General features: G+C 40.7%; 1 protein-coding gene across 1 annotated transcript; it reads right to left on the reverse strand.

Moving 5' to 3' along the window:
- Positions 1-4,307: 4,307 nt before the first annotated feature.
- Positions 4,308-19,386, reverse strand: LOC130012337 (hephaestin-like protein). The gene is made up of 5 exons (XM_056100045.1): positions 19,238-19,386; positions 15,871-16,083; positions 14,168-14,411; positions 11,203-12,141; positions 4,308-6,650 (listed from the first exon to the last, which is right to left on the reverse strand). The coding sequence occupies exons 1-5, from the start codon at positions 19,350-19,352 to the stop codon at positions 6,635-6,637; spliced, it is 1,527 nt and encodes a 508-aa protein (XP_055956020.1). The 5' UTR covers positions 19,353-19,386; the 3' UTR covers positions 4,308-6,634.
- Between the last annotated feature and the right edge of the window lie 457 nt (positions 19,387-19,843).

Genomic DNA, 19,843 nt, shown 5'->3' on the forward strand with positions numbered 1-19,843 from the left:
GACCACCAAAATTTTGAGATACACAAACTTGAAGAAGCATACTAAAAACATGTAACTAGTTGCCGTACATATCGCCGTAGCCAACCTGATAACCCCGTTATCCTTCCGCCTCAAAATCATAAATATTTACCAAAACCTGGCAGAAAATGTTAATTCAAACCCTCTTCGTCCATTCTAGACCAAAAAATCAACAAAAATGGGCATGTAAAAGGGGAGAAAAGAGAGGGAGAGAGAGAGAGAGAGAGAGAGAGAATTGCTACAAATAGACGAACTACAATTGGGTACCGAGATGCTGAAATTTAATGGTAGTCTGCCTCCAGTAGAAAAAGATTCAGCCCACTTCGGTATCTGATGTGGCTCGGTTCCTGGGACCAATGTAATACGTAACATCTGGTGCTTTGCGCCCCAGTTTAGAATTTCTAAAGGGATATATGGAAACCCCTTATTTGAAATTGGGACAAATATTTGACAAAAATCGTTTGCATTTGGTTTATCAGATTACATATAGAATTAAAATGTATAGCAAAATGTGCTTCTTTGCATTATATAGATTCTAGATTCGGCTGAGTTCAACGACTATCCACGGCAACATTTTGATCTCATATTCTTGAATTATTTTAACTCTACCGAAGTGTTCTTAAGTGGTGGTGTTACTAAACACAGTAGGACGAATGGATGGACAAGGGTGGTGTTACTTAACATAGTAGGACGAATGAATGGACAAGGGTGGTGTTTCTAAACACAGTAGGACGAATGGATGGACAAGGGTGGTGTTACTAAACACAGTGGACGAATGGATGGACAAGGGTGGTGTTACTAAACAAGGTCGGACTGATGGATGGACAAGGGTGGTGTTACTAAACAAGGTCGGACTGATGGATGGACACGGGTGGTGTTACTAAACAAGGTCGGACTGATGGATGGACATCGGTGGCATTACTAATCATACAAATTAGCATATGTTTGTATATAGAAACTGTTCCAAATCAATATGAACTGTCACAGGTATTAAAATACCTTTGTTACATGATATTCAAAATTACACAATATTCAAAATACTTTTATTACATGATATTCAAAATTACACTATATTTAAAATTACACAATATCTAAAATACGTCTATTACATATAATACAAAATTAAGAACTATTAAAAGACATAGGCCTATCATCTACAGGTTCATTACGTCATAATGTACAACCTAAAAACTTATTTTTAATTGAAAAAAATATGCTTTTTTTTATATGACCTAGAAATCCATTAAATATGAATAATTGTTATTATAACATAGTTTGGAGGTGTGTAAATACTATAATAGACTTGTTGAAGACTCGATACGTCATTTGGCGGTATAGGAATCCCTTGCAAACTACCATAATGTGGAAGTTGAAACTCTAATGGGAATATCAGTCGGAATATGGTTCAGGTCCGCTCAGTAGTTGCAAAGTTATGATAAATTGTATCTTTATCGATCTATGTTGATCGAGTGTAAACAAGAGACCGCCGTCTTTTATTGGTAGTAGGAGAGAGAGAGAGAGAGAGAGAGATATGGGTTAACATTCGCTCAACAAAGACTAGGTCATTTCAGGACTAACATAGTGTGCATTGGGATCTTTGACAGTTGGAGGAAACCGGAGAAAACCCAGGAGGTTGGACATTTTGAAATTAACGTATGGTATTTATCATGTCAATGGTTACGAAAGAAATGGAGTTTAACGTCCACTCGACACAAACTAGGTCATTTCGGGACTAACACATGGTTCAATTGTATTTCAATAATACCCTTGCTCGTAGGGGTCTTTAGCAGTTGGAGGAAACCGGAGGAACCGGAGAAAACCCACGAGGTTGGTCAGGTGACCCTCTTTGTTACATACAATCGGGGAATCGAACCCTCGCCAGTTGACTCAGTGACAGACCTTATGATACAACGCACATGCACTATGCATTCGTCCATCTAACCCCCATGTATGTAACATGCTTTATTGGTTTGATGTGGCGTACGTTTGTCTGTAGCTGATTTTAGGGATACTAGGCGAAGCTCCAGCCACGGTCACCCAGTACAGTGTAAACACTCTACAAACCACATTTATTACCACATATTTTTTTAAATATTGACACAAGTTGCTTATATTACTGTATTGGATTGGATGTATTTTTGATAATAACTTACAAAGTTATTGCCCTTGATTACTTGAAGAACCTGGTGAACGTGCTAACACAATTCTTATATGATCTATTTCGAATTTATTTACATTATTCAGATGTGTGAGACACAAAAGCCTTTCGAATTTCAACAATTTATAAGTATTGGCCGTTGTTCACTTTGCGGAATAGCGGGTACTATTGGATGACAAAAGTTATATCCATTATTAATGGGGGTTGGGTGGTCAAATGGTTTAAGGCTTGCGCGTTAGACCACATACGTAACATGAAGTAGTTCGTCTGTCCAACCTTGTGGGCTTTCTCCAGGTTCCCGGGTTTTTCCCACAGACTAAAGACCCCTACGCACAAGCAAATATATTAATGATATAAAATTGAAACTTATGTCGAGTAGGCGTTAAACCCCATTTCTCTCTATATATATATGCATTATTCAGATTAGTGTAACGGATCTTGCGAGTGCCCTAGTATCATCCCATCTGCTTGAAACGTATGTGCATTGTACAGATTAGAGACACAGATTAGCAGCAACCGGGGAGATTACTTCTAGAGTTATCACCCTTGTTTACCCGCTTGAACCCCAAGGTATTTTCCATGCCTACAATTATTTCCTAAAATTAATAGTTGCCATTTTGGAAAGGGTGGCGTGCTCTTGTTAGTTCATCAAACTAACTCTAGATGGTCCTACACGTGTGACAATGGTGTCACTTTGGGCTTAAGTGCTAAAATAATTGAATTCATGTTATTGACCCTGTCCCCAACCCGCCTAAAATCAATGTGACGTTTAGACGTTTATGTCAAAGATGGCCTACTAGGGTTAATTTTAAAACATCTTGCGAACTCTATAGAGGCAACATTTATCAGATCTGATTGAAATGTATACGCTTTGTTCAACTCAGTGAATCGAAGAATGCTATCGAATATTGGATTTCTGATCTACACTAAATTTATTTTCTTTGTTGCATTGGCCGAGAAAGTTCATCCAGATTTTCCGGCGTGTTTCCCCCTTGTCAGTGATGCAGGGCGGAGGGCCTGACAAGGACAGCTGTCTAGTCCTTCGAATGAGACGAAAAACCGAGGTCCCGTGTATATATTGGAATGCACGTAAATGATCCCCTGGCAGTTGGAATTCGATATAAGAGTAGGCGATAGTGCCGCTGCCCGGGCAAAATTTCCCTCATAGCACACTGTATGGCGTATGCCCGTCTTCGTTAGCCCAGTATAGGAGCAGAACAGTAAGACGTTGAACTCCATTTCATTTCATTTCTTTGTTGCAATTAAATGTCTGATCATTCTCGGTATCCACAGTGGTATCGTTCCGCGCTACTCCACTAACCCCTGGGTCCATCCACACAAAATCAAATTATCCGCCCTTGATACTTCTGATATTTTTATCTACCAATCGAGTGGGCGAAGGGAAGTAACTCGCATTTCATTGCAACAAAGATTATTGTAGTGAACGTAAACAATGACGCCAAGACTGGTATGTGAACTGTTTTTGATTGATTAGTAGAATCAAGTTACATCAAGGGCAGATAATTTGAATTCGTGAAAACCCCGTGGATCGACCCAATGGTTAGTGGAGTAGAACCAGTTAGATGCTCGCTCGCTATCCTGGCGGACTCGGATTTTTAAAGATGCATAATGAAATATTGTTATAATAATTCCAAAACAGATAATGCAAAATTAATATATTGAAAATTTCATTCAAATTAAAGATGTGACAGAGATTATTTATTAACGTGGCAAGCCTCTTAATGGCGATCGTATTTCAATCCATTCAAAATCTCGACCATCCGATTATCTAAAGAGTTGATTATAGGCTTGGCATGTGAATATGTATCTAAATAATAGTTTATATAACATTTGAAGCCAAAATAAAGACCAGCAATAGGCAGATTTAGCTCTTACATAATGCATCTTTAAATCAACCTGCCCATAATGTAGTGGGCAATCTGATTAAAACACATGTCTTATTTCGTTTCGGTTTTTTTATCGAAAGTATAAAAAACGAAACGAAATATAGATCTGTATTTTAATCAATCAGATTGTGTATTGTGCGTCCATTTGTATTAAAAAAACCAACAAGAACAGTGGTGAGTGCCAACTGAAATAAAGAAATAAATCACAACCTTTTAACAAATGAAATTTTTACACCATTTATAATTCCGTTTTTAGTACAATAGCTTCATTTTTGATTATATTACAATACGAATATTTAAAAGGGGGCTATCCACTGTAATAATATAACCTATTTCAAAAGCAGAAAATAAGAATTTATAGAATTTCTGAAAATATTATGGAATCAAGAATAAATATTTTCTATATATTTTTTTACGTATTCAGGGAAGCTGCTGGTTTTTATGTCAAATGATATTTTGGCGCCTTACTGTAGGGCAGCAGTAGTAAATTTAACCCAAACCAATTGAACTGGTCGTTAAACAGTTTCCAGTTATAATATTATGACAGGTTGATATACAAAGAAATGAAATGAAATGGGGTTTAACGTCCCACTCTTCTGCGCCGACTGGGATAATGAAGACGGTAATAATGCAGTGTATTATGGTCTACTCTTGTCTCGAATTCCAACTGTCAAGGTTCTTTCAAGTGCATGCCAATGTGTACACGGGACCTCGGTTTTTCGTCTCTTCCGAACTACTATACGAATATAGAACTGTCACTGACAGAAAGTGTGTTAGAATATCATTGACTTTTCGTATGTAGATCAATCTGATTAAAACACAGATCCTATTTCGTTTCGGTTTTTGTATAATTCAAACTTTCGTTTTACTTGTCTTTACTTAGGCGGTGCTCGATTGTCAGTCCTGAAAGTCCCGATTTGACAGAATTGCAATCAAGTGATACGGAATTCAGCCCTGTCACAGTTCTGCCAGTCCCAAAAACCGAGGTGGTGTGAAGTAGAATCGTGACGTATTTTAAGTAACAAATATCTTTCAGCTGTCATGATTGGTTGAGATGGTTGAGATATTTTTTATGCAGTCGGCACATGCGCTGTACTCTGAAATTCTCCTTTTCACTCGATTGACATTATTTTTGGAATTGAGAGAATTTAATTCCGGAACGTTCAATCGAGTGCCCCCTTCATGTATTGAAGCCGCCGAAAGTATAATAAAACGAAACGAAATATAGATGTATTTTAATCAGATTGTATGTGGATCTCTTGCTAGTATACTATAATTGTGAGAGAAGGTAGGTTACATTAAAATGTATAATACACATCAGAAATAACACCCGGAACGAAATTTTAATCGTAATTTAATTATACACAGATAAAAAGGATAAAGCAATCATAAATGTTTTAAGACAAGTGTAAAGATAAAAGCACATGGGTTCGTCAAAAAAATCATTAAAATTAACGCCGTTGATTTAATTCGCATTTTCTGGACAATTCGAATTAAACAGAGGCCAGTCCAAATATTTTACACAGAACTTTTGCGTGGCATAAAGCCTAGCCCACAAACCACCGTACGCGGTTCGACCCGCACGGGTCATAGGGTTTGGTAGTTCGCAGACCAGCCGCAAGAAACCGGGTGCAGGACCAAAAGTCTCTACGGCCAGTCTGCGATCTTTACGCTGCCGAACACACGCGGGTAACGCGTAAATCTCACGCACGAGTTTACTATACTAAAATCTCCCCCGTAGTAGCACGTACGGCGGAATGTGGGCTAGGCATAAGATGCAGAATGTTGCGAAATTATAGAATGGAATCATTATTGGACTGATATTTTTTTTTCGAGATTTCACAATCCCTCAGATGACGACTGGATACTTTAAAACTACCGGTGATCTAAATTTGTCACCATATTTGAAGCGCAACAAGTATAAGTTCTGTGGAGTTTTGGCGCTATAGAAATGGTTTAGTTTAAATGGACATTTATTATTCTTATTTATCAATATCTTTATTTTATTTCAACGGCTCTGTTTTGGTTTACATGCCAATGTCTATTCAAACAATTAATTAAAGTTCTGAATGCGTCGAGAAAAGTCACGCGTACAATCCTCGGTTCGAACCTTCCATTGAAAACAGGTAACATGACTCAGTGACAAATCGAATTCGAAATAGAACAGGCGGAAATGCCGCTGCCCTGGAAAAAATCCCCCCTCCCCACGTAACACATTACTTGATGTCTGTCTTGATTAGCCCAGTTGGTGCAGAATGGTAGGGCATTAAAACCCCGTTTCATTTTATTCCCACTCAGGCATCCAGTAGAGGATGGGTGGGGATGCCAAGATGGTCGTCCTTGAAGAAGTTGCAAAATTATATATGAACCCCTATGCTTTATAATTTATACAATTATTGTAGGATTTCTTGGACATAAACAGTTAACAATACAGATACACATATAGGTTAACCCTATCCATTAATTTTTGGGTTACATTTGGCAAAACACAGCTCCGTTGATCTTCCACAACATCATGGATCACCCCTATCCATCATCACTGACGCCTTTTTCACACTTGTTGTCGTCTGAAACACAAAATTGACTCATTAACTTCAGTGGAACTAATTGCTATTTATTTCATTTCGGGACATTTTATTCCGTTCAAAGTATAGTCTCAATGTATAGTCGTTTGGATGTGGTGGTGAAAAAAAGCCGAGGACCCGAGTGCACATAGGCGTGCACGTAAAAGATTCCTTGGGAGTTAGATATAAGAGTATAGTCGTTTGGATGTTGGGCGAAAAAGTCGAGGTCCCCGTGTGCACATAGGCGTGCACATAAAAGATCCCTTGGCAGTTAGATATAAGAGTAGGCCGTATTGCCGCTGTCCGGGCACAATTTCCCTCATCGTACATCTTCATTAGCCCAATCGGAGGAGCACCGTAAGACGTTAAACCCAATTTCATTTAATTTCTATCTCACAAATTATCAACAACTATCCATTCTACTTGTACCAATCTCCACGGGTTTGACTGAAATACAGGACTCGTGGACTGGACCTACCACCCAAAATGAGGATCGCTGTACCAGTTTCCTCAATGAACGTAGTCACACGTGTTATTTGCAATACTTCATCACGTGACCTCTTAGGTTTCCGCACGTCTAATAGATTTTCTTTGTAGCCGATGTTGACAACACAAGCTACCAATAAAATTCGTTTAGTGGTGATTTGGGGGAACTTTAAAACCCCTGCGGATATAATAGGGATTTTGTTACTATTCAGAGCTAATTAACTCGCACCGATTTCATCCCTGTCAGGGGGGGGGGGGGGTTGGATGGCCGAATGGTTACCACGCGCGCGCTGTATCATCCGGTCTGTCATTGAGTCAACTGGCGGGGTTTCGATTCCCCGGTTGTACGTGACAAGGAGTAAGGTCGCCTGTCCAACCTCGTGGGTTTTCTCCGGGTCCTCCAGTTTCCTCCCACTGCTAAAGACCCCTATGCGCAAGCGAATTATTGAAATAAAATTAAACCATACGTTAGTCCCGAAATGACCTACTTTGTGTCGAGTGGACGTTAAACCCCATCTCTCTCTGTTGACAACACAAGCTACCAATAAAATTCATTTAGTGGTGATTTGGGGAACTTTAAAACCCCTGCGGATATAATAGGGATTTTGTTACTATTCAGAGCTAATTAACTCGCACCGATTTCATCCCTGTCAGGGGGGGGGGGGGTGGATGGCCGAATGGTTACCACGCGCGCGCTGTATCATCCGGTCTGTCATTGAGTCAACTGGCGGGGTTTCGTTTCCCCGGTTGTACGTGACAAGGAGTAGGGTCGCCTGTCCAACCTCGTGGGTTTTCTCCGGGTCCTCCAGTTTCCTCCCACTGCTAAAGACCCCTATGCGCAAGCGAATTATTGAAATAAAATTAAACCATACGTTAGTCCCGAAATGACCTAGTTTGTGTCGAGTGGACGTTAAACCCCATCTCTCTCTCTCTCTCTCTCTCTCTCTCAGTAATTTTAGCGACCAAGCGAATATTCACAGCTGATCAGTTTGGTAATTAACTCGTACCGATGTCAACTCTCTCAATGATGAGTGTCATATATACATACAAACATTTTGATTGATCAAGTGAAAATTTGTTCTTTTTTTTCCTTTTCGACAACTTGTCAATCAAGAAGGTCTTTTACATTCCACCTAAACGTCATGTGACATCAACTCGTCAAATGTGTCCAATTGTTTTCCTAAACTATTTTATAAAGTTGACATGAATATAGGGCGCATTGTATAATTCTTTTTTTCACCACCAGCCACGTCACAAATGTTCTCCACACCTTGACAAGGATAAATGGCTATTAAATACCTTTCTTTTATTTGTTTTTGTTTTATTTAAATAAATGAAATAGGTGTTTAACATCCTTTATGGGACAATGAAATGAAATGAAATGAAATGAGGTTTAACGTCCTACTGTTCTGCTCCGAATTGGGCTAATGAAGACGGACATACGCCATACAGTGTGCTATGAGGGAAGTTTTGCCCGGACAGCGGCACTATGGTCTACTCCTATATCGAATTCCAACTGTCAAGGGATCTTTTACGTGCACGCCAATGTGTACACATGGCCTCGGTTTTTCGTCCCATCCGAACGACTAGACAGCTGTCCTTGTCAGGCCCTCCGTCCTGCATCACTGACGAGGGGAGGGAAAAGCTTACTACCAGTTTATTTCCGCCAGAAAGCGACACGCTACTGTCAATCACAAGGGTCTTAACTCTATTTCTGACACCAAAACGGCAATCACGGGAAAGTCACGAAGTAGTCTCAAAGTAAAGATTTATAGCACACTAAATGTCTGTCTGGTATGAAATATGGGTTTTTAGACAATAATATTAGTGCTATTTTAAATATCGACACGAAACGAAGCTTTATTGTGCACCACGTTGCTCAACCCAATTCTGATAAACAGCTGACGTTAAAATTTGGGGGGGGGGGGGTGAATGGTTAATGCGTGCGCGTTGGATCAGAAAGTCTGTCATTCAGTCATGTGGCGTGTACGTAACAGGGAGTAGGGTCGCCTGTCCAACCTCTTAGGTTTTTTCCGGTTTCCTTTCACTGCTAAAAACCCCTACGCGCAACCATATAGTCCCTAATGATTATAACGGTTCGGTCATTTAATGATTTCATTTAAAAATGGAGAAGCGAGCCAAAGACTCGAATAACCAGTACGGTGGTAACGATCAATGCACACACCTTCTCAAAACTACAACCATTGATAACTTCGCTCCAAATAAAGTAATTTGAATGAAATTTTGGATATATTCATTTTGCATTATCTATTTTTGAAAGATTATAGCGAGAATGGTCAGTTCTTTATCTAAATCTTACATAATGTATCTTTAATCTGTGCTTAGTTTATTTAATTAAGAAACACGCTACACCAATCTGTTTCACAGAGGATTACGAAAGTCTTCTAATATCTCTGTAAAAGATGACGGCCTTCAACACGTACGTCACATCACGCGGCGTCAATCATTGGCTCAAAGGCGCCCACATTGTTTACATAAGACGCTACTGGTTTTACTCATTTTAATACCCATTTACACTAAATAGGAAATAATTTTTACGTACAAATACTTCAAACGTCTTTATTAATTTTTTAGAATTTAATTTGTCGGGGGGGAAAAAGTTAATATTTTTGGCTCATTAAGTCACATCGATGATTGTAGCGGCCTAGCGAATATTCACTGCGGATCAGTGTGACGCTACATAATAACCCACTCGGCAAACCTCGGCAGATTCCGTTAGTCTACATCTAGCCTCGGCTGTATGACGGTAAGTGATATGTACCTACGCCTATACAATTGCGATACGGCACCGGTTTACTTATTAAGAAAACTTGCCGCTTTTAAAAAATTGCGTCGTTCAAAGCCTGTGTAGAAATTTCAGTGCAAAGATGTCCTTGTTTGAAGAAAATCGGATAAACTTGAAAGAAAAACAGTTTCAGACTTTGAAATATTTGTATGATAAAACATTCTTCAAAAGCGTGGACATGGGCAACGCCGTCGGTCATTCGGAAACTCGAAAGTAGTTCCATTGGCGGACTTCGTCATACAGCCGAGGTTAGATGTAGAGTACTGGAATCTGCTGAGGTTTGCCGAATGCATAATAACCTTCTAGCTTGCAGTCAGTCGGAGTTAAAATAGACCTGTTGAATCTGTTCGTCCATATCAGAATGGCAACAGCATAGACTGACGAAATTCCAATTCAACATATGGACCGATATTACTATCACAGATTAATCTGCCACGATATTGCAAGGAATTTCTATTGCGCTAAAATGATGCAATGAGAATTTAAAGAAGACAACTCAACATCATCCACAGTCTTCGACATTGCAAACATGACTTAATGATCAATTTAAATCAACAATGATGTTGTTATCTTATTGTGAAAAGATGGGCTCCTTATATCCTACATTTAAGACAAAATTTTCTAACTGGCACACGAGTCGCGTACCAGAATGCTTTCGAGCGCCATTTGTAATGTAACGACTCGATGAACGAGGCTAAACGTACCCTATAGACGAATACTGTCGAGGTAGACTGGAATAACCAGAAGCCAAAGGCTGCCATTCGCCGAACGTAGCTGATCAGAAATTACAGTAATAACAGAAACCGTTGAATGTAAATCAATTTATATACATTCATAATACATTGTTAAATGCGTTGTGGCCTTCATTTGTTCATTTCTAGGTGCCGAAGAATAAAGATGTAGCTCCTTTAATGAAAGAGAGAGAGAGAGAGAGAGAGAGAGAGAGAGATAGAGCGAGCGTTTAACGTCCACTCGACAAAAACTAGGTAATTTCGGTACTAGCATATGGTTTAGTTTTATTTCAATAATTTGCTTGCGCGTAGGGGTCTTTAGCAGTGGGAGGAAATCGGAGGACCCGGAGAAAACCCACGAGGTTGGACAGGACAAGCGACCCTGCTCTTTGTCGCGTAGAACCGGGGATGCGAATCCACGCCAGTTGACTCAATTGACAGGGCCTTATGATACGTGCTAGCCATTAATGAAGAAAATATCGAAAATTAGAATTCAGATTCCATAAAACAAAAAAAAACAACAAATACTTACAATGGAAAGACTTTGTATGGCGCCATCATACCGGAAGTGAAGTGAACATCAACGTCACTATTTACCATCCAACTTCCGGGATTTTCTGCAAACATCGTCACAGCTTCTGACATTCCGGGATAAACTTCAACAGTGTCCGTTCTTCTGTTCATCTGGCTCTGTCTAACAACCGTGTTACCATTGAAATGCACTGTATTCAACCCTGTCTTGGCTCCGAGCGCGTATAAATACCATACGACCGTTTCATTTTGTAACATCAAGAGACCCTTTAAATTTCCGTACAATTCCCCGTTAATGCTGAACTTCTTGTTGCTTTCTTCAAACAGTGCATCTATATCGAATTCAGTGCCTAGTCGTCCCTTTGCATGTTGCTGGATATTGTCATCCAGATACCAGCTCAGGTTCTCATTAAACATTTTGAACAAGAGATGGAATTCTCTAGAAACATCCCTTCGTCTATTGTTCTGGTCTAGCGTGCCTTTACGACAAATTTCCATCGGCCCTACCAATCCAGAGGCCACGTCACGGGTCCGGTCCACTGCAGAATAATACAGATGTGGAATGCAGTTGGGGTCGCCTTTTCCTGGTCCTGATCGCGCAGCTACGTACCAACGATATATAACAGTTTGTCCTGGTTGAACCGAATGTTGTCCTGTGATAGGGCGACCATCACTGTAAAAATACCCTTCGTTGGACTTATTCGTCATCAAACCATGCGCATACATCGAATACGGTCTTGACGCATCGTTGTGAAATAGAATTTCTATAAAGTCTCCAACTTCAGCTTGGATAACCGGGCCTAGAATTCCAAGATGACTGGCGTCGAAGCCCCGTGTTACAGGTGTTGAGAAGCTTGTATCCGTATACGCCTTGAAGACGGCCTTTTTGTACACAGTGCCAATAAAATTGTTGTCGTGTTTGATGTAGATGTTTCCATCTCTGTAAAAGAATAAGTGGGAGAGAGTGTGTGTATGCGAGAGAGAGAGAGAGAGAGAGAGAGAGAGAGGTGGGGGGTGACCACCCGTGGAGTATGATGGTATAGAAAACAACAAAATGAAATGAAATGAGGTTTAACGTCCTACTGTTCTGCTCCTATACTGGGCTAATGAAGACGGACATACGCCATACAGTGTGCTATGGGGGAAGTTTTGCCCGGGCAGCGGCACTATGGCCTACTCTTATATCGAATTCCAACTGCCAAGGGATCTTTTATGTGCACGCCAATGAGAAAATAACGAGTTCATGTAACTAATTTGTAAAAATAAAGCTACACATTAATCATTGTTTTATGTTTCTGAGTTTCTGAGAGAGAGAGAGAGAGAGAAAGAGAGAGAGAGAGAGAGGGGGTTAACATCAATTCGACACAGACTAGGTCATTTCAGGACTAACATATTGTGCATAGGGGGTCTTTGACAGCTGGAGGAAACCGGAGAAAACCCACGCGGTTGGACATTTTGAAATTGTTTATTTCAATAATTCGCTTGCGCGTAGGGGTCTTTAGAAGTGGGAGGAAACCGGAGGACCCAGAGAAAAAACACGAGGTTGGACAGGCCACCCTGCTCCTTGTCACGTACAACCGGGGATTCGAAACCAAGACAGTTGACTCAACGACAGGCCTTATGATACAGCACGCACGTGCTAACCTTTCGGCCATGAAAGGGGATTTACATGCTGGGGTTTCATATCGATCGACTAATCTCTCATCTTCAATAGAAGGCTTAATCTCGCTTTAACTGCGTTCATCTTAGCAAGGCCTTCACGTAATACCCTGCATATTTCGGCACTAATTTCGATTGGATATTCACTCAGCTTGTGAGCCTATCAGGGTCCTCGATAATCGCGAATACCAAGTCTCGCGCTTTCCAACTAAAATGTCTACCTGTGATAATCGAGTTGCAAAGTCCACGTTTCGTTCAATGTCAAGGTCGCTATGTCCCAACCTCTGTTTGGACGTTACTGTTCACGCGTCTGCAGATAACGTAGCTATAAGTTCGGGAATTGTAAAGTAATCTAGCAACGTCCAGATGTTGCAAAACTCGTAGTCGTTGCTTCAGAAACATGGCTCTCTCTAGGATACAGGTAAATTGACAGAATTTCAACCCAGTGTCGCGGAAGTTCTGTCAGTCCCGACAACGAAGGCGGTGAGAGCAGAACCGTGACGTAATTGAACACAAATTCAATTGCATGGTTGGTTGAGATATTTTCTTATGCAGTCGACGCATGCGTTATAGCCCGAAATCCCCCTTTTCACCTGATTTAGCAGTGAAAGGAAACCGGCGGACCCGGAGAAAACCCACGAATTTGGACAGACGACCCTACTCCTTGTCACGTACAAGCGGGGAATAGAAACCACGCCACTTGACTCAATGTCAGACATTCTAATTACAGAACAGTAAGACAGTAAACACTGTTTCATGGGCGGGGCGATTTACACAATACTACCCATTATTATATATATATAATAATACTACCCAATACTGCCCGATACTACCCATCACTACCCAATACTATCCATTACTATCCATTACTACCAATCACTACCCAATACTACCTATTAATACCCAATACTACCTATTAATACCCAATACTACCCACGACTACTTATTCCTACCCAATACTACCTATTACTACCCAATACTACCTATTACTACCCAAAACTACCCACGATTACCCATTACTACCCAATACTACCAATTACTACCTATCACTACCCAATACTACCTAATACTATCCATTAATATCCATCACTACCCAATACTACCTATTACTACCCAATACTACCAATTACTACCTATTACTACCCATCACTACCCATTACTGCACAGTACCACCTAATACTACCCATCGCTACCCAATACTACCCATCACTACCCAATACTACCCATCACTACCTAATACTACCCATTACTACCAAGTACCACCCAATAATGCATTATATGAAAAATATATATTCAAAAATACTTACGCTCTGGGATCATTTAGACCTATCCCGGATACAAAATCTGATTGTACGGTGGCGTAATCCCAATTGACCTCGGTTGCAGCAACGGCAAATCTTCTAACCGGCGCGTTAAAAGGAGGTAACTGGATGTTTGTGTAAATGTTTGCAACGGGAGTAAATGGTTGCCCAGGACACAGGCGAACGGTATACTTTGCGGTCATCCCCATAATGTTCTGTTCATTTACAAGGGATAATAACGCCCAAATACCTGCAAGATATATAACAAAGCATATTATTATGATTATTTAAATATGGGATAAGGGATGAGGCGGGGGGGGGGGGGGGGCTACCCGAACACTATTGACTGCTCTGTAATATGAAATGAAATGGGATTTAACGCCTTAACGTTCTGCTCGGATTGGGAAATTGTGCCCGGGCAGCGCCGATAAGACCTACTCTTATATATATTTCCAATTGCTAAGTGATCTTTTACATGCATCCCAATGTACATGGTACCTCGATTTTCTGACAAAGACCAACGTATAGCCGTGATCGGATGGTACAAAAAACATAGGTCCCTTGTACACATTGGCGTGCACGTAATATATCCCTTGGCAGTCTGAATTCGAATTAAGAGTTGCCAAAATTTCCGCCATAGCACACCGAGGTCTTCATTGGTACAATCGATGCAGAGCAGTAGGAGGTTAAACCCCATTTCATTTCATTTCCACTGTGGTTCAATTTTCTCCCAACAATTTTCTTGTTCGTGGGGGGGGGGGAATCACGTGGCTAAGTGGGTAAGACGCTAGCTCGCTAGCCTGGAGGTCGGGTGTTCGATCCCTGCATTGGCCGAGAAAGTTCATCCAGATTTTCCGGCGTGGTTCTCCCTTGTCAGTGATGCAGGACGGAGGGGCTGACAAAGAAAGCTGTCTAGTCCTTCGGATGGGACGAAAAACCGAGGTCCCGTGTACACATTGGCGTGCACGTAAAAGATCCCTTGGCAGTTGGAATTCGATATACTAGTAGGCCGTAGTGCCGCTGTCCGGGCAAAATTTCCCCCATAGCACACTGTATGGCGTATGCCCGTCTTCATTAGCCCAGGTTAGGAGCAGAACAGTAGGACGTTAAACTCCATTTCATTTCATTTCATTTGTTCGTGGGGATCTTTAGCTGTAAGAGGAAAAAGGATATACTCGCAACGTTGGTCAGACCAGGCGACCATACTCTTGTCACGTACAAACTTAGGAACAAAACCATGCAACTTGACTCAATGACAGACCTTATAATCTAAAGCGCACGCGTTAAATCACTCGGGGGGGGGGGTGTTGGATGGCTGAATGGTTAGCGTGCGCGCGCGCCGTATCATAAAGTCTGTCATTGAGTCGACTGGCGTGGTTTCGAATCCCCGGTTGTACGTGACAAGGAGTAGGGTCGCCTGTCCAACCTTGTGGGTTTTCTCCGGGTCCTCCGGTTTCCTCCAACTGCCAAAGACCCCTATGCGCAAGCGAATTATTGAAATAAAATTAAACCATATGTTAGTCCCGAAATGACCTAGTTGTGTCGAGTGGACGTTAAGCCCCATTTTTCTCTCTCTTTCTCTGTTAAATCACTCGAATCACCCGACCCCACTCACCCCGAAAACACCCCTGAATACCGGCGTCATTAATTTAAATATCAAATATTCGCGATCGATCACTATGAAATTTTTTTAAAAATACGGCATATACCTGGCATATCAGGAACCATTTGAACACTTTTTGTTGAACCTGAAACCAACCCGACGGTATCGCTATTTCTACCATTGTCAGCGAACGTCTGGCCTTGGAAATGAGCACTGACGTCATCAGCAGAATGACCAATAGTCATGATGTGCCACACTACGTTATCGCCGGAACACATATCCAAACCGGGAACATTGGCAAACGAATATCCATTGATACCTGTAAGTATAATATAGGCTTAGTACAGTGCATCTTCAATAGAAGGCTTAATCTCGCTTTACCAATCTGGTTAAAACACAGATCCTATTTCGTTTCGTTTTTATAGTTCAAAATTTCGTTTTACTTGTCTTTACTATACTTGGATCTGGAAGAGTTGTTATTTAACGCGTGTTCTGAATGGTGTCAGGGATAAGCCAATCAAACGGTCTGTTACGGCGAGCTTTAGGCGTGTTTTTCACGGAACTGTGGGTAATCCACTAGTAACATCAATGCTGATTGGTTAATCAAATGTCTGACGTCATAGGGTCATACTGTCGGTCTTTTGACCCCTGACGTGACCTATCGCTATAACTTGTCAGAACTTCATGTAGTGTAGGCCATCGAAAGTATAAAAAAAACGAAACGAAATATAGATCTGTATTTTAATCAGATTGCTCGCTTTAACTACGTACATCTAATCAAGGCCTTCACGTAATAACCTACATATTTCTGCACTAATTTCGTTTGGGTAGAAGCCCAACTTGTGAGCCTATCAGATTCCTCGATCGTTGCGTTTTCAAGCTAAAATGTCTACCGGTGATAATCGAGTTGCAAAGTTCAAGGTTTATTCAATGTCAAGGTTTCCGTGGAGGTCGCGATGTCACAACCTATGATTGGACACTACTGCTCACGTTTCTGTAGATAACATAGCTATAAGTTCGGCAATTGTGAAGTAAACAAGCAATGACCAGATGTCGTGAAACTCGCAGTCGTTACTTCAGGAACATAAGTACAGTGATTCTCAACCAGTGTGCCGCGAGATCTTCCTAAGTGTGCCGCGAAATTTTGATCGGCACATTAAGAGAATTTCTCACTAAAGAAGCGTTTTGACTAATGAAATACGAAACACTGCAATAGAGTAAGTCCATAGCTGTGTTTTTCTTTATTTAGTTTGAGTCATTCTATGTGTCTATGACTAGTCTATGTCTACAGTCTTGCCATGTTTTTATTTTGCAAAATTCAAATGTTTTTCATATATATTTAACCAGGTGTGCCGCTATTCTTTCATGTGTTCCAAGGTGTGCCGTTGGCAAAAAAAGGTTGAGAACCACTGGCTTAATATAACACAGGGTAAATTAAGTGGGTGCAATGACGCGCATCGCGTCATGGTTTTGAGATTTCCTGCCCGTTAAAGGGAATATTGTTCAAATGGACAAAAATGGATCTAAAAGCACATACTAATGTAATATCAAAGTATATAAAGTCATAGTTATTCAATTTATAAAACATTTTTTTTATTTATGTTCGGTGAAATACGTGAACAACCAAAACTGAACGGCATCTGTTTACGTCTGCTTAGTCCATTTTATAGGTTTTATTATTATTATTATTTTGTCGTTTGTAAATCAACCATTACTATTTACTTCTTCATTGTCTTATAGGATATGTTTTTTCTTTGGTCATTACAAATGGCACCCGAAACACACGAAATACACGACTCGTGTAGTGATGTTAAAGTGCCCACATCAATATTGATCTAAATGTACCAATATTGAATTCTAATTGAGTTAGAGGTTTAGCTCTTTTAGGTTTTTGCGACCTCTCTAAAATCTAAACTATCACGTGATTTCAATGTAGTTTTAAACGATATAGTAGTAGTCTTAAGTCATGAACCACCACGCCCCGTAGTAGTCTATAGTCAATCATGAACCGCCACGCCCCAGTATTAGCCTATACTCGACTATGAACCACAAAGCTATTTTTTCATGTGTTCCAAGGTGTGCCGTTGGCAAAAAAAGGTTGAGAACCACTGGCTTAATATAACACAGGGTAAATTAAGTGGGTGCAATGACGCGCATCGCGTCATGGTTTTGAGATTTCCTGCCCGTTAAAGGGAATATTGTTCAAATGGACAAAAATGGATCTAAAAGCACATACTAATGTAATATCAAAGTATATAAAGTCATAGTTATTCAATTTATAAAACATTTTTTTTATTTATGTTCGGTGAAATACGTGAACAACCAAAACTGAACGGCATCTGTTTACGTCTGCTTAGTCCATTTTATAGGTTTTATTATTATTATTATTTTGTCGTTTGTAAATCAACCATTACTATTTACTTCTTCATTGTCTTATAGGATATGTTTTTTCTTTGGTCATTACAAATGGCACCCGAAACACACGAAATACACGACTCGTGTAGTGATTTTAAAGTGCCCACATCAATATTGATCTAAATGTACCAATATTGAATTCTAATTGAGTTAGAGGTTTAGCTCTTTTAGGTTTTTGCGACCTCTCTAAAATCTAAACTATCACGTGATTTCAATGTAGTTTTAAACGATATAATCATAATCGACTACAAATAGATTCTAGCATGCCCCACACAGCCCATAGTTTTTCTACACGATCCACAATAATATAAATATTGTTTAGGTTGTGTGAACCACCACGCCCCAGTATTAGCCTATAGTCGACCATGAACTACCACGCCCCAGTAGTAGTCTATAATCGATCATGAACTACCACGCCCCAGTAGTAGTCTATAATCAGTCATGAACCACCACGCCCTGATAGTAGTCTATAGTCAATCATGAACTACCACGCCCCAGTAGTAGTCTATAGTCGATCATGAACCACCACGCCCCAGTAGTAGTCTATAATCGATCATGAACCACCACGCCCCAGTATTAGTCTATAGTCAGTCATGAACCACCACGCCCCGGTAGTAGTCTTAAGTCATGAACCACCACGCCCCGGTAGTAGCCTATAGTCAATCATGAACTAAAAGGCCAAAGAGTTAGCCTATAGTCAATCATGAACCACCACGCCCCAGTAGTAGTCTATAATCGATCATGAACTACCACGCCCCAATATTAGCCTATAATCGACCATGAACCACAACGCCTCAGTAGTAGTCGATCGTGGGGCAATGGCGGCTCAGGGGGTAAAGTATAGTGACGGCTGACTAACTACCCGGGAGCTCCAGGGCTCGATATCAGTGACAAGAACAAACTATCTAGTCGTTCGGATGGGACGTAAACCCCAGGTTCACCCGTGTACGCTTTTTGGTGTACAATTTGAAGTCGATGAAGAGGCGACCGAAACGCCACTGTCTGGGCAAACTGTCAGTAGCGTGTTCACAAGAAAATAAGTCAAAAATAATATTTACTCATCATCTTATTGGATAATATAAAGGCCTCTTCCTGTCTCTGGGGAACGGTTACTGCAGCTCCAAAAGTGGTGATGGTTGTGTCCAGATATCCGGCTTTATTCTCATCAAACATTTTAAATAACAGGAAAAATTCTTTTGTTATATTATTTACCTGTAACAAAAAAAGAACACCATTTTTAAAATAAACAAAATACAAGCACAACTTGTTGGTCGCCCCTGCACCGTTTGGACACTTGTTGATGACCCTTGCACCGTTTGGACACTTGTTGATAACCCCTGCACCGTTTGGGCACTTGTTGATGACCCCTGCACCGTTTGGGCACTGCATTCTCGACTTGGACCTAAATACAACTTCTTGGTCGACCACCCTGCACCCTTTGGACACTTGTTTGGACACTTGTTGGTCGCCCCTGCACCGCTTGGACACCCCTTTGGACACTGCATTCTCCACTTGACCAAAAGCCCAGCTCAGTCCAGCATTTTATTGTTTATTGTTTGGATGGGGGAGCGGAGATTACCCTGATAGCACACTGCATGGCGTATATTCTTCTTCATTAGCGAAGTCTGAGCAGAACAGTAGGAAGTTAACCTCATTTCATTTCC

The sequence above is a fragment of the Patella vulgata genome, chromosome 3 (genome assembly GCF_932274485.2).
Source record: "Patella vulgata chromosome 3, xgPatVulg1.2, whole genome shotgun sequence".
NCBI classification, from domain to species: domain Eukaryota; kingdom Metazoa; phylum Mollusca; class Gastropoda; family Patellidae; genus Patella; species Patella vulgata.

Excerpts from the sequence above, each read along its gene's own strand:
- LOC130012337 (XM_056100045.1), bottom strand. The coding sequence starts at position 19,352 with ATGTTTGATGAGAATAAAGCCGGATATCTGGACACAACCATCACCACT. Across the intron at positions 14,412-15,870 it reads AATGGTTCCTGATATGCCAG|GTATTTGGGCGTTATTATCC; the intron begins GTATATGCCGTA and ends TATATCTTGCAG. Across the intron at positions 12,142-14,167 it reads GGTCTAAATGATCCCAGAGC|AGATGGAAACATCTACATCA; the intron begins GTAAGTATTTTT and ends ATTCTTTTACAG.